Source organism: Cyanistes caeruleus, chromosome 3 (assembly GCF_971803275.1).
Source record: "Cyanistes caeruleus chromosome 3, bCyaCae1.hap1.1, whole genome shotgun sequence".
Lineage (NCBI taxonomy): Eukaryota > Metazoa > Chordata > Aves > Passeriformes > Paridae > Cyanistes > Cyanistes caeruleus.
The window spans coordinates 31,713,397-31,729,121 of NC_141703.1; the positions used below are offsets into that span (position 1 = coordinate 31,713,397).

The following is a 15,725-nucleotide window of genomic DNA, read 5'->3' on the forward strand; positions in this document are numbered from 1 at the left end:
CCTCCACGTAAATAAAGCATAGCCTTCATGGCACTGTTACCATTTTTAACAGTGGCTTCTGATTCTAGATTTTGAGATTTAGGGGTGGCCAGGCTCCCAGGAAACCACAGGAAATTTTAAAGCACACAAAGCACCATGATCCCTTTGAGTGTGTGATACACTGCAGGGTTTCACAGCCCAGGACAGCTGGAAAACCCTTGTCTGGATATGGGTGTCCAGACCCAGAGACATTTGTAAATCTTTACCTGCTGAACCTCTTAATCCGGGGCAAAACATTGTGCTGTTGCATTTTTCAGCTGAAGATACATGGGCTGTGACCACACAGAGTCTCCTTCAGCAGAAAGGACCCTCAGTGAGAGGCACAGGGGGTGACCAATGGAGCTGTTGCTACTGGCAAAGGTGCCACTCACCCCTGGGGCAGTGGCCTCAGTGCAGGCGCTTCAGGGGTCCCTTCAGGAGGCAGCAGAGGACTCCCCATAGCATCTTCCACTGCAGGAAGTGCAGCCATCCCATGGCTTTCTGATGGCCAGGATTCATACTGGAGAGATGGGAGAGAAACACGGAGGCTTTTATGCAACGGCACAGGAGATTCCTCATGGAGCAGGAAGTTTCTCTGCCATGTTATCTGTTCCTTCCAGGTCACTACCAGGACACTGCAGACAGATCTGTGGTCTCAGCCTAGTGAGCAGAGGAGAGCTGCTTGGCCTGGGAGGGCACTGGGGGTCCCTTTGCTATGGCTCCTGCCCTGGTTTTCAGCACAGGGAGGAACTGTGGGACCAGCAGTGGGACCTGCCCTGGTCCCTGGCTTGGGAGAGCTCCTGACCAGGGCACAGCCAGCACATTCCTGTTTGCAAAGGAAGTGCCGACCTACCTCCCTCTGAGTCAGCATTAGCTCAGTTCCAACCCCTTATCCATTCTCAGCTGCAAGAAACAAACCAAATTCACTTGTGGTACAGCTCCAGTGAAATTTAAGCTTAATGGAGCCAAGTCCACCAGCAGGCAGAGAGGGTGCAGAACCTTTTTAAAGGCAAAAGAAGGCAGTTGGGAAGCTCTGAAGATCCCCTTATCCCATGGGACTTCTGAATAGCATCCAGCAGTGCCTTTCCTTCCCCACTTTGCTACACCTGCATGCCCCTGATTTTCATGGTTTCTGCAGTGCCTTTGACACACACCTGTTACTGTGCCATCACAGTGCATGGCTCTATCAGCATCAGTTTTCAGAACTGTCATGTGTGCTCCCTTACAAAAGCACATGGCTGCATTTAATGTTGCACTGAAGAAAGCCCAAGGCATAGATCAGTCTTGATCAAGAACCAGCTGCTACAAAACCATGAGACTTTTTAAAAATGTATTTATTTAGTTCAAGTTTTGATGCAGATTTATGTTTATATTATAAATTGTCACTCCCAGATGATTCAAGCACACACAGTTCTGACAGTTTATTTTAAGCTGAACATCTCCATTTACTGAAACCAGTATTCATGCAGAACCCTTTTATATGGCAGCTTGAATGAGTAAACCTCCTCAAATCCTCCACACCTTGTGTGTGTGTGTGTATCTGGCAGTCAGTAATGTTTAGAATGTATAAGCCTGGAGCAAAAAGTGAGCATGACACTAGAAAGGTGGCTTAAGGCACAACAGAGCAGTGCTTGTTGATTAAGTGGGTAGAGCCTACAGGAGATGTGCTGGGAGCAAGCACAGACCGCTGCCCTGAGCAGTGAATTGGGTGTGAATAAATGATAAAGTTCAGTGCAAGGTCATTGAGGAAGTCATGTAAGAGAGGCAAGAGCAGTCTTTGAATAATCTGAAAAGGTATGAGGAAATTTTAATCAGGGTGTATGGCTGTGGTTTCACAGCCAGTGCAGGAGGGTGGAAAGCAGATTCATGACTGGGCACACAGAACAGTGATGTATAGCTGGAAAAGCCTGGAAAAAACACTGGAAGGTTGTTTTGTTCCTGTTTTGACATTTATTGCCCAGTTCTAGTGCCCTGGCATATGCATGAGATATAATTTCTGAGATTAGAGAACCATCCTGATAGAACACTTCTGGCTGTTTCTAGAAGATCTTTATACATCCAGAAGGAATTTTTGAAATGGATAAATCACTGAGAAATTGGTTCACATAATTAAGACTAAGAAGTATGGAACACTGTGATGCTTAATTCACAACTCTCTTCTTCTCAGTCATTAATTTCATCCGGACTACTTCAGCCAAAAACATCAAGCAGACAGAGAAGTGCTTGCAGAATTCAGTGCAACTATTTCAAACAGTGTACAGGGGGCTGTTGTTGGTAAAAGACCAAACATGGGTATTGTTTTAATTGCCTTATTTCATAAATAGTTGCATGCTTTTTGTGGATTATCCTCACACATTTAAAGCTTTGTTTTGCCTGATATAACGGTTCAACTGCAGCAAGAGGAATAACTTTACAAGTTTATTCTATTTTATTAAAATCAATGTATACAGCTTCAAAAAGCAATTAGTATTTATTTAGCTAAAATGTTTCAAATATTAATAGCAGCTTCAAAATGTTGACAAGTCCTAAAGCCCAGCAAGTAACATGCTTTGATGTGTTTGTCTTCTGGCAGCTGAAGAGAGAACTGATTTAAAATGTAAATAATTAGTTTGCTTAATGTTTTCTTTCCAAATGTGAAGTCTGTTTGGGTTTTTTCTCCCTTTTAAACTTTGGTTTAAATTACATTTTGTTGATATTATTTACAATGTATCTCCCAAAAGAAAATGGAGACAACTTGCCTGCAGACATCCACCTGACCTGGTTCTTGCCTGCAGGTAACTCGCTGGGCAGGTTTGGCACATGTTGGCCTCAGTGTGGCTCATATTCCTACCTATCTGCAGGCACACCAGAAACCCTGCTGAGGCCACTGCTCTGTTCAGGTCAGCAGGATTATTTGGTTTATTTAAGATTAAATTAATTCATTTTTGAAGGATTGCTGCCATGATAAAGATTTTTTTAGTATGAAAGGATTAATTTACACCTTAGGTATTTCAAAATAAATCTCTAAGGATTTTTTAAGTTAATTTTTATTTTGCAAAAAAATAGAGCAGCTGTGGAGGCCCGATTCCCAGCTGGGTTAAGTCAGCTTGCAGATATTGGAGATGCTATGATGGTTACAGCAACTGAGGACTGAGATCTAGAGTTTCCCTTAATATATGATGCAGATGTTCAAGTCACACCCACAGTGGCAACTTAACACATCTATCTGGCAGTGCATGAGCACCTCTCAGTCCCAAAGGAACCCTTCTATCCCTTGCCTACCAAAGAAATAATCTTTGAAACATTGAAAGCACAACAACAAAACCAAATCTTGTACTGCAAAGTCATGGCCAGAGAGGAATTTAGGTTCTTTTTGAAAAGGGTATCATGAAATACAGCTCTGAGACAAAGCCCAGTGATGCTCCAGCCCTTTCTGCCGCTAGAAAATCCCATGAAGGCCTGTGGGACACCAGTCCTGCTGTGAGAAGGAGGTGACTCCTGATGCAGAGGAGTCAATAAGCCCAGGAGACCCTCACCTGGCTGTTAGGGCTGCTACAGTAACTGAGAGGGCACACACCTGCAGCATCCCTGGCAAGCTCCTGCTATGACCCCATGACACTCTTAGACTGAATTTAACATTCTGCAAACCTCTGAACTCTGCCCACCTGGTATCTGACACCATGTCCTTCTGTGAGAACCTGTTTTACAATCAGATGAAGGTTTCTAACCAAACGACAACGTTTACACATTTCAATGTGTCATTTGACTTCTCCTCTGACATTAAAAGACACTGCATCTCCACACAGATGAGTTCTTTCCAATGGCAATCTGCACAGGATGTGTTAAATACAGCCAGCTGACCTCACAAGAAAATCACCTGCAAAGTCATCCCAACAGTTACTAACAGGCCCGAGCAGGCTGGTAGAGCAAGCAGGTACCTCAACAGGGAGCTGTCTGCCACAGCTAGGGACCTTTGCAAAGCAGGTTCCTACAGCCAGACTGAGTCCTGCAGGCTCCCTTGCCAGTGAGTGGAGAGTGCTCCGAGGGCACGGCATCTGCCCTGCTTCTGAGGGGTGTGCCAAGACCCACACTCCTGGCTCGTGGTGGCTCTGACAGGGCAGATGCCCACCCGCCTTTGTGGAAAATGAGTGGTCACTCCAAGTGCCCCATTTCTGTCACAATTAATATAGCAGAGGAATGCCAGCATGTTTTTAGCCAGTAACAAACGAGTCAATAGGTGTGCTTTCCTCCACTAAAACCTTTACATATAAACCAATGCTCTTTAACTCAAGGGTAAAAGGAAGAAGTTCAGCTTCAGGTTCATATTTTTCAAATCAATCATATGCTAAAAGCTGTTCACAGGAGCCTGCAACAGAGAGTCCCTTAGTGCCTTTCCTGTGTCCCTAGTCAATTCTAATCCCAAAATGCAGTTTAGTTACATACGGATGTGTCATGTTTCATGAGGGTAACGAATTTACAAGCTGACTGCTCTTATTTACATTGCTTTCATCTCTTCCTTTCATTGGCATTTTACAGTATCATATTATCAATTCAGCCTTTGGGAAAGAGGCCAGTGTACATAAATCTTTGGAAAAAAAAAGATCCTGAGTGGATTAGCAAGTGACAGATGGTAGGCACTGTCTTACCACACTGAGGCAATCCACAGGGCAGGCAGGTTGCCAGGCACAGAGTATGGCATGAACAAGTTGTGGCCTTAGAAAAACTGATGGCAAGCAATACAAAGGCCATGAAAACCTGCAATGAGGAGAAGTGCAGCGGATAGTTCATCTGTGGTCATGGTGACCAGGTGTGAAAGAACCAAGCAACATTCCAGGCTAAAGCCCCTGGGATCCATCAGTCTGGCACAGGGCAGCCACACACCCCTGTACCAGTGGCAGTCTGGGATTTACAACCATGTGAGGTTGGCTCAGAGATAAGCTCAGAAAGCAGCTTCCTGCTTTTGGGGCTGGAGATAGCCTGCTTTAAGCCAGGCTCAAATACCTCTGCTTAGCATGTACCCTCAGAGCTGGTCATTTGGCTTCACCATCCCCAAGGACTCAATTTAACCTGGCTGAAACAACAGAAAAGGTGTCTCACAAAATTCCACTCTGCCTGTCCTTCACCCCATGAGCAGGAAGAACAAACCTCTTTGGTAACAGTGGCTGTGGTAGTGCTCCAGCTCCCAAGATCACAGGCTTCCCAGCTCAAACTGTACAGCAGACATGAGGCACCAGTTCTTTGCCACCAAATCACTCCTTACAAACAAGCAGCGAGCTTTTTCTACAGCACGATGCAAGGCCACGCCCAGCCAAACACCAGCTACGCCAAGGGAAGGGCTGAGTTACAATTAATGCCAGACTGGGAAGTCACTTTGCAATATGGATGGTCATTTATTTATTGTTTTATCACAACACATCGAATGCTATGGCTGCAATATCAGAACATGGTGTCATTTATAAAATAGCAGTATTATTAATGTGGTGGTAGGATACTGTTAACATTTACAGAGAGGTGTATAATAATTCCATAGCTTTGCCTCAGTGACAAAATACACTGGCAAGCAGATGATGGATGGAATATAGTGACTCTTTATTAATATGTTTTTTCCTCCTTGATTACTGAATGGCCTATAATGATATCAGTAATTGTTGCTGAATCTAATCCTTTCAAATATGGTAGATAAATCCTTTGCTTTTACAGTACGTGTCAGAATAAAAGAGAAGCATCTGAAAAATAAAGAAAAGGCATTTCCTTACAAAATGAGATGAAAAAATAAAACAATATAAATGGAACTTTCAAGTGTTTCTTTTTATATTTAAAGCTCTTATTTCAATAAACTGTATTTAAACATTCTTAAATAATCATTCTGTACCTTTGATTTTCTGTTTCACCTTTGGAAACATATAGAGTAATCTCACTATAAATGTGTGCAAATAAAAAATATATAAATATATTTATGGCCCACATCATAAAAAGGTGGTCTCGGAATTTTCATTTTTACAATGATCAGTTGGGGTTCCTTTCATTTTGTCCTGCAAGCAATTTGAGCTCTCTTCTTTTAAGCCTTTGAAGTCCACATGCAAAGAAGAGCCAAGCACACAAATACTGTCCCGCGTTTCATTTTGTAAACTGCTTGATGACACCTGTAAAACAGTCCCAATGTGACTGAACAGTGGAGTTGATGTGATCCACTTCAACAAACTGAAGTCTTCTTGGTCGACTGCTGAGTTCCATGGGAGTGTTGTTCCCACAGACAATGACTCCACCTCCGAGGTGCCACATCGAACGTCGTGAAACCCCACGGACCTTTCCAGACTACCTGCTGATGAGGGGAGCTTGTTTTCCTCATACAACACAGCACCCTGGGGAGAGGCAGCCGCAGTCTGATCTGTTTTATGTTCTGCCTTTGTGTGCTCTCGGAAAAGTGACTCCCTTGTTTGAGGAGAGGCTGGCAACGGAGTGCTTTGGTTTTTAGCCCTATAACAATGGCTAGCATTTGAGCCAAGGCTCAGGGAGAAGCTGTCTGCCAGGAGTTGTGTCTGACGTATTGTCTCCTTTACATTCAACTCGGTGAGGAGCTGGGTGCGAGTCTCTGGGGACAGTTTACTCAACTGGCGTCCAAGCTGAAGCTGGGTGGGGAACAGAGTTCCCTGAAGGGTTCTGTACAGGAATCTGCAAGATGAGAATGGGCATGTGAAAAGAAATGAAGGAGGGAAATATCCAATACATTATTAAGGGAAAATATCCAAGACAAAAGTACAACGTAGAAAATTAACGCTCTACACAAGAAAGCTTGCAGATGGACAGCTCTGAATGCTGTGCTAATATTTTGATTAATAACTTAATTAGGCAGTGTAACAAATCTGTATCTTTAGCCAGTGATCCACCTTGTGATTACACACAGTCTTTCATCTTTCCTGATGAGGAAAGGCAATGGGGATAAATCTGCAGAGCAAGCCTCCTACATGTACAAATTGGCAAGTAGGTCCACAACATACTTATAAACATTAACGTATTCGGGTACTCTGCATTTTATGTGAGGATGGACTGAATCCAGAAGCATCAGAGAACACCTCACAGGGTAGGAAACCTCTGCATGGCCTGGAGGTTTGACCACCAGTCTACAATTACCCCATTCCTGTGCTCCCTGGCCAGGAGCTGTGGTCTGTTCATGTGGTCAGGAGCACAGAATAGGTTAGACCTGGCTTCAAATAATCAGCTGCTGAAAGAAACTTAGTTGGCTGGTAGTCAAAACAAAAGATGGGGGGTGGAAAATGTTCTTGCTCTCCCATTCAAATGCATGTAGTGCCTTTACAAACAAGAAAAGATATGAGAGAAGACAGAATACCTGGGCAGCAATGCAACAACTGGTGATATAATGCAAGTGAAATAGAACACAGGGTCTCCCATCAGCCTTTCCATGGTCCAGTAGGGATTGGATGGAGGATGGCAGACTGGGCAGGAAGCATTGTAAACCAGAGCCACAAAGAAAAATAAAATGATACTGAAGATGCAAGATGACCAGTGGAGAAAAGTCTAGAACAACAACCAAAAAAAACAATGTAAGTATAATGATTCTTTATATTCTGAGAAATTTGCTGTGGCTAAATTAAATTAAAACTTCTTAATTTGTGGAGTCAAATCCATGCACGGCAAAGAGTTTAGAGCCTTCTCTAGTTAAAAATTCTTATTATAGATACAACACTACAAAGCAGTTTGCAGATCATATTTTAAAACCTTTTCCATGCTTTTTATAAATGTCTGCTAAAAACAGAATGTGCTGAGAGAAAGAAGAAACCATCTTATGTTTTTGAAAGGTGGCACTAAGAGAAGAATTGTGTCTATGCTAGAGAGTTTCTATGTAGGCTGTGGGTACCTTACCCAAGTTTTGGTTTCAATAGCCAAATGCAGGATGATGGTGAAAAGAGCTATTGTGGTGATGGGAGTTCCCCAAGAAAAGATATCCACCTCTGAATCATAGTAAGTCTGTAAGAAAGAAGACAGAATTTAGCCCAAGCTGTGTTGCCAGTTCTCCTCCAGATGCTTGAAATAGAATGGCTTAAACCAAACACTCACAAAATAGGGGATGAAGAAGCAAACCAGGCTTTGATACATAGCATCAATCATGTTCATCCAAAACATGTGTGGTTGGTACTCCTGTGTCATTAAAGAAAAGAAATTAAGAAAATCAGATCATAATGAAGATGCTATCTTCCAGGATTGGTATTTTGAGGGGCATATTTCAAGGGCAGTTTTAAGGGCTTGGGCAAACAGCTTCATAACTTTGCCAGTCATTCAGCTACCCTGAGGGATGAAGCATGAACAGTCTACCTGCAAGTCACTCTGTTCTGAGATGAAGTATTTCGCCTTTTTTTTCTTTTTTATCCTGGCAGAGGGTGTAATTTGAATTTGATGCTCAGGCCAGGAAATATTTGTGAAGGTGCCCTATTTTATGCACTACAGTCAGATCACTAATGAACATGAATAAATGGGTTCTACATCACATAAGCAACATCATATTGGCAAAAGAGAAAACAGAAAATGCACATTTACTTAGAGAACATCCACTACAAAGGTCTCTAGTGGCAATTCACGTAGCAATATATGCTATAAATATGTATATAAAACATATATATATATATATATATATAAACACATATCTCTAAGTATGTGCATAAAATTGCTTGATAAAACCAATATTAAACTAACATTTTGGTTTACAGAAATATGCAATTTCAGGGGTATGGATGGTCATATAAGGGACCTACATACAAGGATAAATGGTTTATAAATGACAAAATGTTTATAAAATTTTGGTACATATTCTACATCTCCAACATGATGAACTGTGTTCATCAGGTTCAACTACATCTTTTTTCTTTTGTGGAAAATATCATTGTAGACTAAAAATGGGAATGGAAAGATGCTTAGAAAGAATGATGGTGTTACTTGGCCTTCTGAACAAACATGGTTAATTACTACATCAGGGTGCTCAGAGGGTTTGTGGAATCTCCAGTGTTGGAGATATTCAAAATTAGACTAGTTAAAGACCTGAGAAACCTCTCCAGGTTTGAAGCTGTTTTTACCAGGGGTCTGGATCAGATGGCTTCCAGAGCCATCTGAACTATTCTATAATACAACAGGCCCTTTTGGGAAGAGATCCCACCTGAAAGAGGATTTTAAAGTTTTTAAAATGCCTTTTTAGGTATCTATAAAGAGAATACGATCAATAGATTTAAAAAAAACAAAAACAACTTAGAATTATCTCTGAGCTTCTCTATGAGAAATAACTGTTCTGTGAACCTGGGAGACTTCTCAGTTTGCCAGCTGAAGACAGGCAGACATAACCTCCCAACAAGCCTTAAGGCATTACAAGATTTCTATCATCCTAAAAATGTGCAAGAGAGGAAGATATTAATAGTACAGATCTTTCAAGTGTGATGCACTGAAACAGAAGAAATGTAGAAAACAGAAAACAACAGATGAAAAGGACAGAGTTTGGACTAATGGACTAAAGTTACACTCAAATTCTCTTTTCATTTTTCCAGGAGAGTATCTAGCACTGCCACTACATGTGTGGGGCACCAAATACAGGTGTACACTTGGAGGTAAAAACCACTTACTGTGTCCTCTCAGAAGACAGCTTTGTAAGACACTTTAAAGAAGGCTTTAGCCTTCAAAGCAACATCCCCAAATAGACAGTTTTGCCAAACAGCAAGATTTTCCCACAGTACACTTTACCTGTAATTACCGGGAACGGTTTGGCTCAAATTCCACCTGAATTCCTTCTGTTTTCCTTGTGCAATTCAAGCAGATGGTGACAAGGTGTTTTCAACAGATATTTCAGCTGAATCTATCATCCGTGACTACCTCCCTCAGAGACTAAGTTTATCGTGCTTACTACCAAGGCCATCTTTCTCTTCTTTTTCTAAAGGACTGGGAACTGAAGTTTTGAGTAAGTATTGTGAGGTTATTCTGTAAAAGCCTGCACTAGCTACAAGGTGCAATCTGTTTTAGTTTTGTGGTTATTTGTGAGCCTGGACCATGAAGGAGGTGTTCAGTTTAGGTTGAATTAAATCATCCAGCCTTCTCTCCTGGCACATATTAAATATGTAGCCGGTTGGGACTTTGTTAGTTTGTGTGTCTTTTGTTTAGCTGTACTTTTGGCATTTTGACTCAGATAAGAAATATCACAAAGTAGGAACAGTAACTTCTCAGACTGTATTTACCAGTGATCTCCCCTTTGAGAGCAGGGCTGGTTTTTGAAATGAAAGATGTTCAGGAAAGAAATTACAGTAATCAAGAAATTTTTACCTCCATATTCTGTCCGCTTTTATAAAGCTGAGGTACAGCAATTAACACTTCAGCTGGCACATCCTTATCCAGCACACCAGTAATCAGTTGTGGAAGAGAAGAGAAGAATAAATTAAAGAAGATCAGATACCACTGATCAATCATTGATGAGCCAGAGAACCCGCAGTAGAACTGGTACCAGAAGAGAAGGGCCACAAACATCTGAAACAGAACAAGCAATGCTGTAAATATAACAAGATAAGGAGGACCATCATCCCACTGTGTTCTGAAACCATTCTGATTCCAGCTCAGCAAAGACTTATCTGAGAATGCTGAACACGTGAGCAATCTTTGTGAGGATACCTACTCTTTAACTCACTTCCTGATGCATGGACCACTTGGCTAAGCTGCAAACATCTGACACACCTGCAAGTCTTTGTGCTGCTGGAACCTCAGATCTTGGGCATCACACAAAATTAACTTTTAGTTCAAGTGAAACACTGAAGTGAAATTTAAGTAACTGTAAAAAGCTCTCCCAGCTACCACCGACCTCCAGGCAAATGAGTACTGATGTCACAGCACTTACACAACCATTGTAAGAACAAGATTTTCCACAATAATATCCTCTGCTGGCTGAAGATGTTTTGGGAGACTTTTCTGGTCTACAACAGATAAATGTAGAGCTTTTTTGCAAGATCAACACGAGACCAGCAGCAGTAAGGAAGGTGAAACTGTAAAGATTCCTCAACCTCTCTTCTTCTTCAGCCCTATGAAGAAATCAGCTGTATACACAGCTGCAGAGGGGTTGTTCATCTACTTGTGTTGGAGTCACCCAAAAAGAAACAAACCACACAACTCATTTTTTTCTACAATCTCTTCAGCATGGAGAATTCAGAGGGCTCAGAAAAGGTGCCGATTTCAGATACTGATGAAGGATTTGAGGCCTAGAAAAAGATGGCCATCTTCCTAGAGAAGGAAATAAATTCCCAGGCTTGGTTCTCCTAAAAGTAAAATTGTATTATTCTTTGTAAAGTGATTAAAACCAGAAAATGGTTGGAAACTGTTAAGGGTTTTACTCCTTTTAACTATAAAAATGGGAAATGGCATGACCTCTGCTTTCACTTCTTTTTGTATTCTGTTCTCAAAAAGCTTTCAGTGAGATGGAGAATGTTAACTCTTCATGAATTTTAGATATACAGAGGAAACTACAGATCTGTTCTATCTGTGTGCCCAAATGTGGTTGAAAATTAAACATACAAAAAAAAAAAAAAAAGGCTATGGTGTGCTTAGTCAGTGAAAGCTGCTTTAAAGAGAGTAAAATAAACCTGTCTTGTAAAGGGGAATTGCCACAGAATAAGATGTCAGTCCTGCAGTATACAAATGTACATACACATGTATGTATATATATATATATACATATATACACACACACACACACACATACTTAAATAGATAAATGCTCAGACAAAGTTTACATAATACATTGAAGTGGTTTGTGGCTTGAATTTGAGCAGCTCACTGTTATTGAGCTAATTCCCAAATAACCTAGGTAAAGCTAATTAAAAACCTAACAGTATTTTTGTAAGCACAACCTCTATAAATGTTTCTGATATTTTCAAGAAAAATATCTTCCTCTATGCCAAACAAGACTGAGTTACCAAAGATTACCCTCTTCAGTACAGTTGTATGGGACATGGCAGTTTCATTCCAAAATCAAACTTATTTTGAAAAGTATTTTTTTTCCACACCCAAAATCAAACAAAATTTCTTGAGTAATTTCTCAAAAAGGAATTACACTAAATATGTGAATTTATATACTTTTTTCTCACTGTTTCAAAACAAAATGCAGTTAATCCTGGACATAGTAAATTTTCTCTCTAGAGACTTGCTAATCTGTCTTGGAAACAGTTTAGCTCCGGCAAAAATAGGTAGTTTGATGAAAATACTGCTGAAAATTCAGCTGAACATCTTCCTACCACCTCTACTATGGATCTTAATAATGCTGTTGAAGAAAGCTATACAAATAAATGAGGCTTAAATCAGATTTCTTTTCCTCCTGAGATTTTATTTTGTCTTAAACAAGTTTTTAATTTTATTTCAGATGTTCTCTCTTGACTCTGTATTATCTCTCTGAAAAAGACAAAAGAAATTTACATAAAGATTTTAAATAAAGAAGGTTTCCCTTCTTCCCCTGCCAGATGAGGCTGTCTTATGAATGTGGTCCCAGGGAGAATTTCTCAGTGAATGAAGTATATGTCAAAAATTTTCAGTGCTGTCTTGCAGAGACAATGTATAAATGGGAAGATGTGCATGCTTATGCAGGTAAAATTTTGTTTATGAAAATGAAAAATGAAATCCCTTTTCATCAAGCTCAGATATTTCCAGTCATGCTATGTTTTAGTTTATATTTTACTTGCATTTTTATCATCTCCATGAAGCCAAGCATCTTCTTGGATAAGTCATTTAAGTTTCCAAATGCCTTTTTCAGCAATGTGAAGTTTAAATTTTAAATTGGATAGGTTATAGTGGAGAATGGAAAATTTCATGGTATGAACAAATGAGGAAAAAAACCCCACTTGAGCAACCAGAAAACTTGCAGGACATCTGCAGTATAGCTGTCTTGACTCTCTGTGGAGAATCATCCAGAATGGTCTCCTTGCAAAAGGTTCAGGTGCTCCTTTCTATTTTTAAGAATCTTTCCTTAAGGCAGGCATTGTGTCAGACATATTTATGGCTATATGCTGGATATCAAACTACAGTTTAGAGTCAAAAGCATCAAGTATTTCTCAGAAAGCTTTGAAGGCTGCCAAAACACAAGCAACACAAAGAGATGTCTTCAGTTATTTTCTAGCCTTGAGTCAGTAGCTTCTGAAGATGTCTTATTAAAAATGGCATGAGAAATAATACTTGTAATCAAGGGCAGCTGTACCAAAGAAAATGGAAGATTTTACCCAAGATGAACAAAAGTGTCAATGTATAAACAGCATCTCTGGCTACTGATTGCTGGAGTGTCTTATGTGCATTACTTCTGTGTTTATTTTTTAAATTTTAATGTAAGATGGCTATACATAAACCTCTTGGAAAGTTTGGATTTGATACTGTCAATGGGTATCTTGAAAACATCCAGCACTGGGAGAGGGAGTACAGATGTTCAGTGGGAGTACAGATGTTCAGCATCGTTCAGGATCAAGCCTTTTAACTGATGCATCGAACACAACCACATATTTCACTGCTGTGCTTCAACAGGTGGCTCTCCCCTCAGTACAGCATTCCTTAAATCTGCTTGCTATTTCTGACTCAAGCAGCAGCTCAGATCACAAACTCCCTTCATTCTTCTGTTTCTGAAAGGGCACTTGCATGCAGTCCCTGCTTTGACCACAGAAGGTATTTTAACATGCTTGTTTTAACAAAAAGACATTTCATTAGTCCTTTAGCATTCTTAGGTATTCCAGTGATGTCCAAAATTTTGAGCAAATTATGGTTTTCTTCTGATAAAAATTGAGGATTATATTAAAATTGGAAAGCAACTTTTACAAAACGGAAAGCCACTTTTTTCTGATACTGAGGACAATATCCAGTCTCCTGCACACAATTCATACATTGGCCTCTCAAGCAAACAGAGGTATGAGAGCTCCAGCTCTCCTCTTTTTCTTGCTTCTTCATATGCTTTGCTCCCAAGGTGATTTGTAGCTGTTGCAAGTGAGCAAATATATGTGCCTGCCAGTGACTCCCACCCAGGTGGTGGTATTCTTGGTTTCCTTGTTAGGCTGTTTTCAATCAATCACCTTTGTAATCCAAGATCAATGCAAAGGGCCTTTATTGAGGCCAAGGAGTTGAGCTGCTTCTGGCTTGATGCCCAGTACTGGATTGAGTCCTGTTTCATACACCAGGGAGGAAACACAGACCCGTCATCTGTTCTTTACCACCGTGTACTTCCTTTCTAATGAACTCTTTTGATTAGTTGGAAATAAGATAAATCAAGAAAAAAAACCTTCCCAGACTCTGCATCTGAGACAGAGAGAGGACTCAAATTATCTCAAGTCACTAGGCAATACGTACAGTGATTCATAAACAATGATGAGATACAGTCAGGAAGAGCAAACACACTCAACTGCTACTTGGGACTAATGCTGGATGGCTTTGGCATTGAAGACTCCTGTATCCAGCCAGCTAAATTCTGCAAAAGTGTTCTTTAAAGAAACTTTTCTTCAGCAGTTCTTGTTATTTGTGTTACCTAATTTGCACATTCAGCAGCACACTGTAGCTGTTATGGAGTGGGTCCCATATTTCTGCAAATGGCAGCCAGCTGTCTTTCAGCTCTGCACATTTCTTTGCAGCTTATTTATAAACCATTTGAAGGCTGACCTAATGCTCACTTAGCACAAAATAAACCCTGGAAACATGTGGTTCTATAAAGCTGCCAAGTCAAACACTTACTGCATTTTTGTAGAAGAAATACAGCACCATGTTGGCGAGTCGGGAGTAACACCAGTGGCCATGAACAAGCAAAAGCTTCTCCAAATGCCTGAACCTCGGGATTGCAAAGTCGCTTGCCATCACCGCCTTTAATGAAACAGAAGTTGGAATCATTATTGTAAAGCAGCACCTTCAACACTAACAATTAATCTAGTCATATTCTCGACTCCTACAGTCAGTGGAAGTTGTACTCATGAAGAATGAAATTCATGACAGTGCTTATGAAATGCAGCTATTGCTGCATGGATTTGAAATACTCATGAGCAAACGCGGCAGCTTGGCAGGACATGCAAGGCAAACCGGTCCTCACCCAGAGGAGATTACAGCCTACATTGCAGATGGTGACAAGCAACAACAAAAAGCAAGAGGTGGGAGAATGGCTGGCAATTGCAGTTTCATGAGCATGAAGGCTCAGGGTTCATGTGTGAACACCTTGGTGGCTGTATCTTTCTCTGTAAAAACGACAGCATACTTACAAAGAAAAATGAATTTCCAGAGAATAAGATAAGAACAGCATAATTAAGTGGTTGCATCATACTGATTTGACTTTAAAAGACAAAACAATAGAAATATTAGTTTTAATTTAATTTGCAGACCTCATTTATACAGTTTACTTGGCTATCCTATCAGTATTTTGAGGGATTTTTAAAATTGCACATTTTCTGTAACTGTGTATGAGAAAAAAATCACACTAGATGAGACTCCTCTGGGACTGTGCAGACTGTCAGATGACACTGACAAAATGAATCACAGTTTCCCTCTAATTCTGACTAAATTTCAGGGTACTGTACACTAGATGAGATCTACTTATTTTTTTATCATGGTTGTTTCATGATTTTCCTTATCCCTAGGACCTCACTAAGATTTTGTTTAATATTATTTTACATTTCATTTTCTATTTTGGTATCACCTTTCTTCTCACAATTGAATTCAGCAAAAACAGGAGAAAAGGCAAAAAA

The 15,725-nt window shown here is 40.4% G+C and overlaps 1 protein-coding gene and 1 long non-coding RNA gene across 4 annotated transcripts in view; one reads left to right on the forward strand and one right to left on the reverse strand.

Moving 5' to 3' along the window:
* Positions 1 to 5,325: 5,325 nt before the first annotated feature.
* Positions 5,326 to 12,486, forward strand: LOC147654054 (uncharacterized). The gene is made up of 2 exons (XR_015284384.1): positions 5,326 to 7,559; positions 9,546 to 12,486. It is a non-coding gene; the product is annotated as an uncharacterized LOC147654054 (long non-coding RNA).
* ATP10A (ATPase phospholipid transporting 10A (putative)) overlaps positions 5,368 to 15,725 on the reverse strand; it is a 110,745-nt gene continuing 100,387 nt past the window's right edge. For all 3 annotated transcript variants that reach the window (XM_086880595.1, XM_023948707.2, XM_086880594.1), the window contains 6 exons: positions 14,728 to 14,853; positions 10,312 to 10,512; positions 8,074 to 8,154; positions 7,879 to 7,983; positions 7,346 to 7,533; positions 5,368 to 6,669 (listed from right to left, as the gene is read on the reverse strand). In XM_086880595.1, coding sequence (XP_086736721.1) covers positions 5,964 to 6,669; positions 7,346 to 7,533; positions 7,879 to 7,983; positions 8,074 to 8,154; positions 10,312 to 10,512; positions 14,728 to 14,853 — 1,407 coding nt within the window. In that variant the 3' untranslated portion in view covers positions 5,368 to 5,963. The remainder of the gene's footprint in view (positions 6,670 to 7,345; positions 7,534 to 7,878; positions 7,984 to 8,073; positions 8,155 to 10,311; positions 10,513 to 14,727; positions 14,854 to 15,725) is intronic.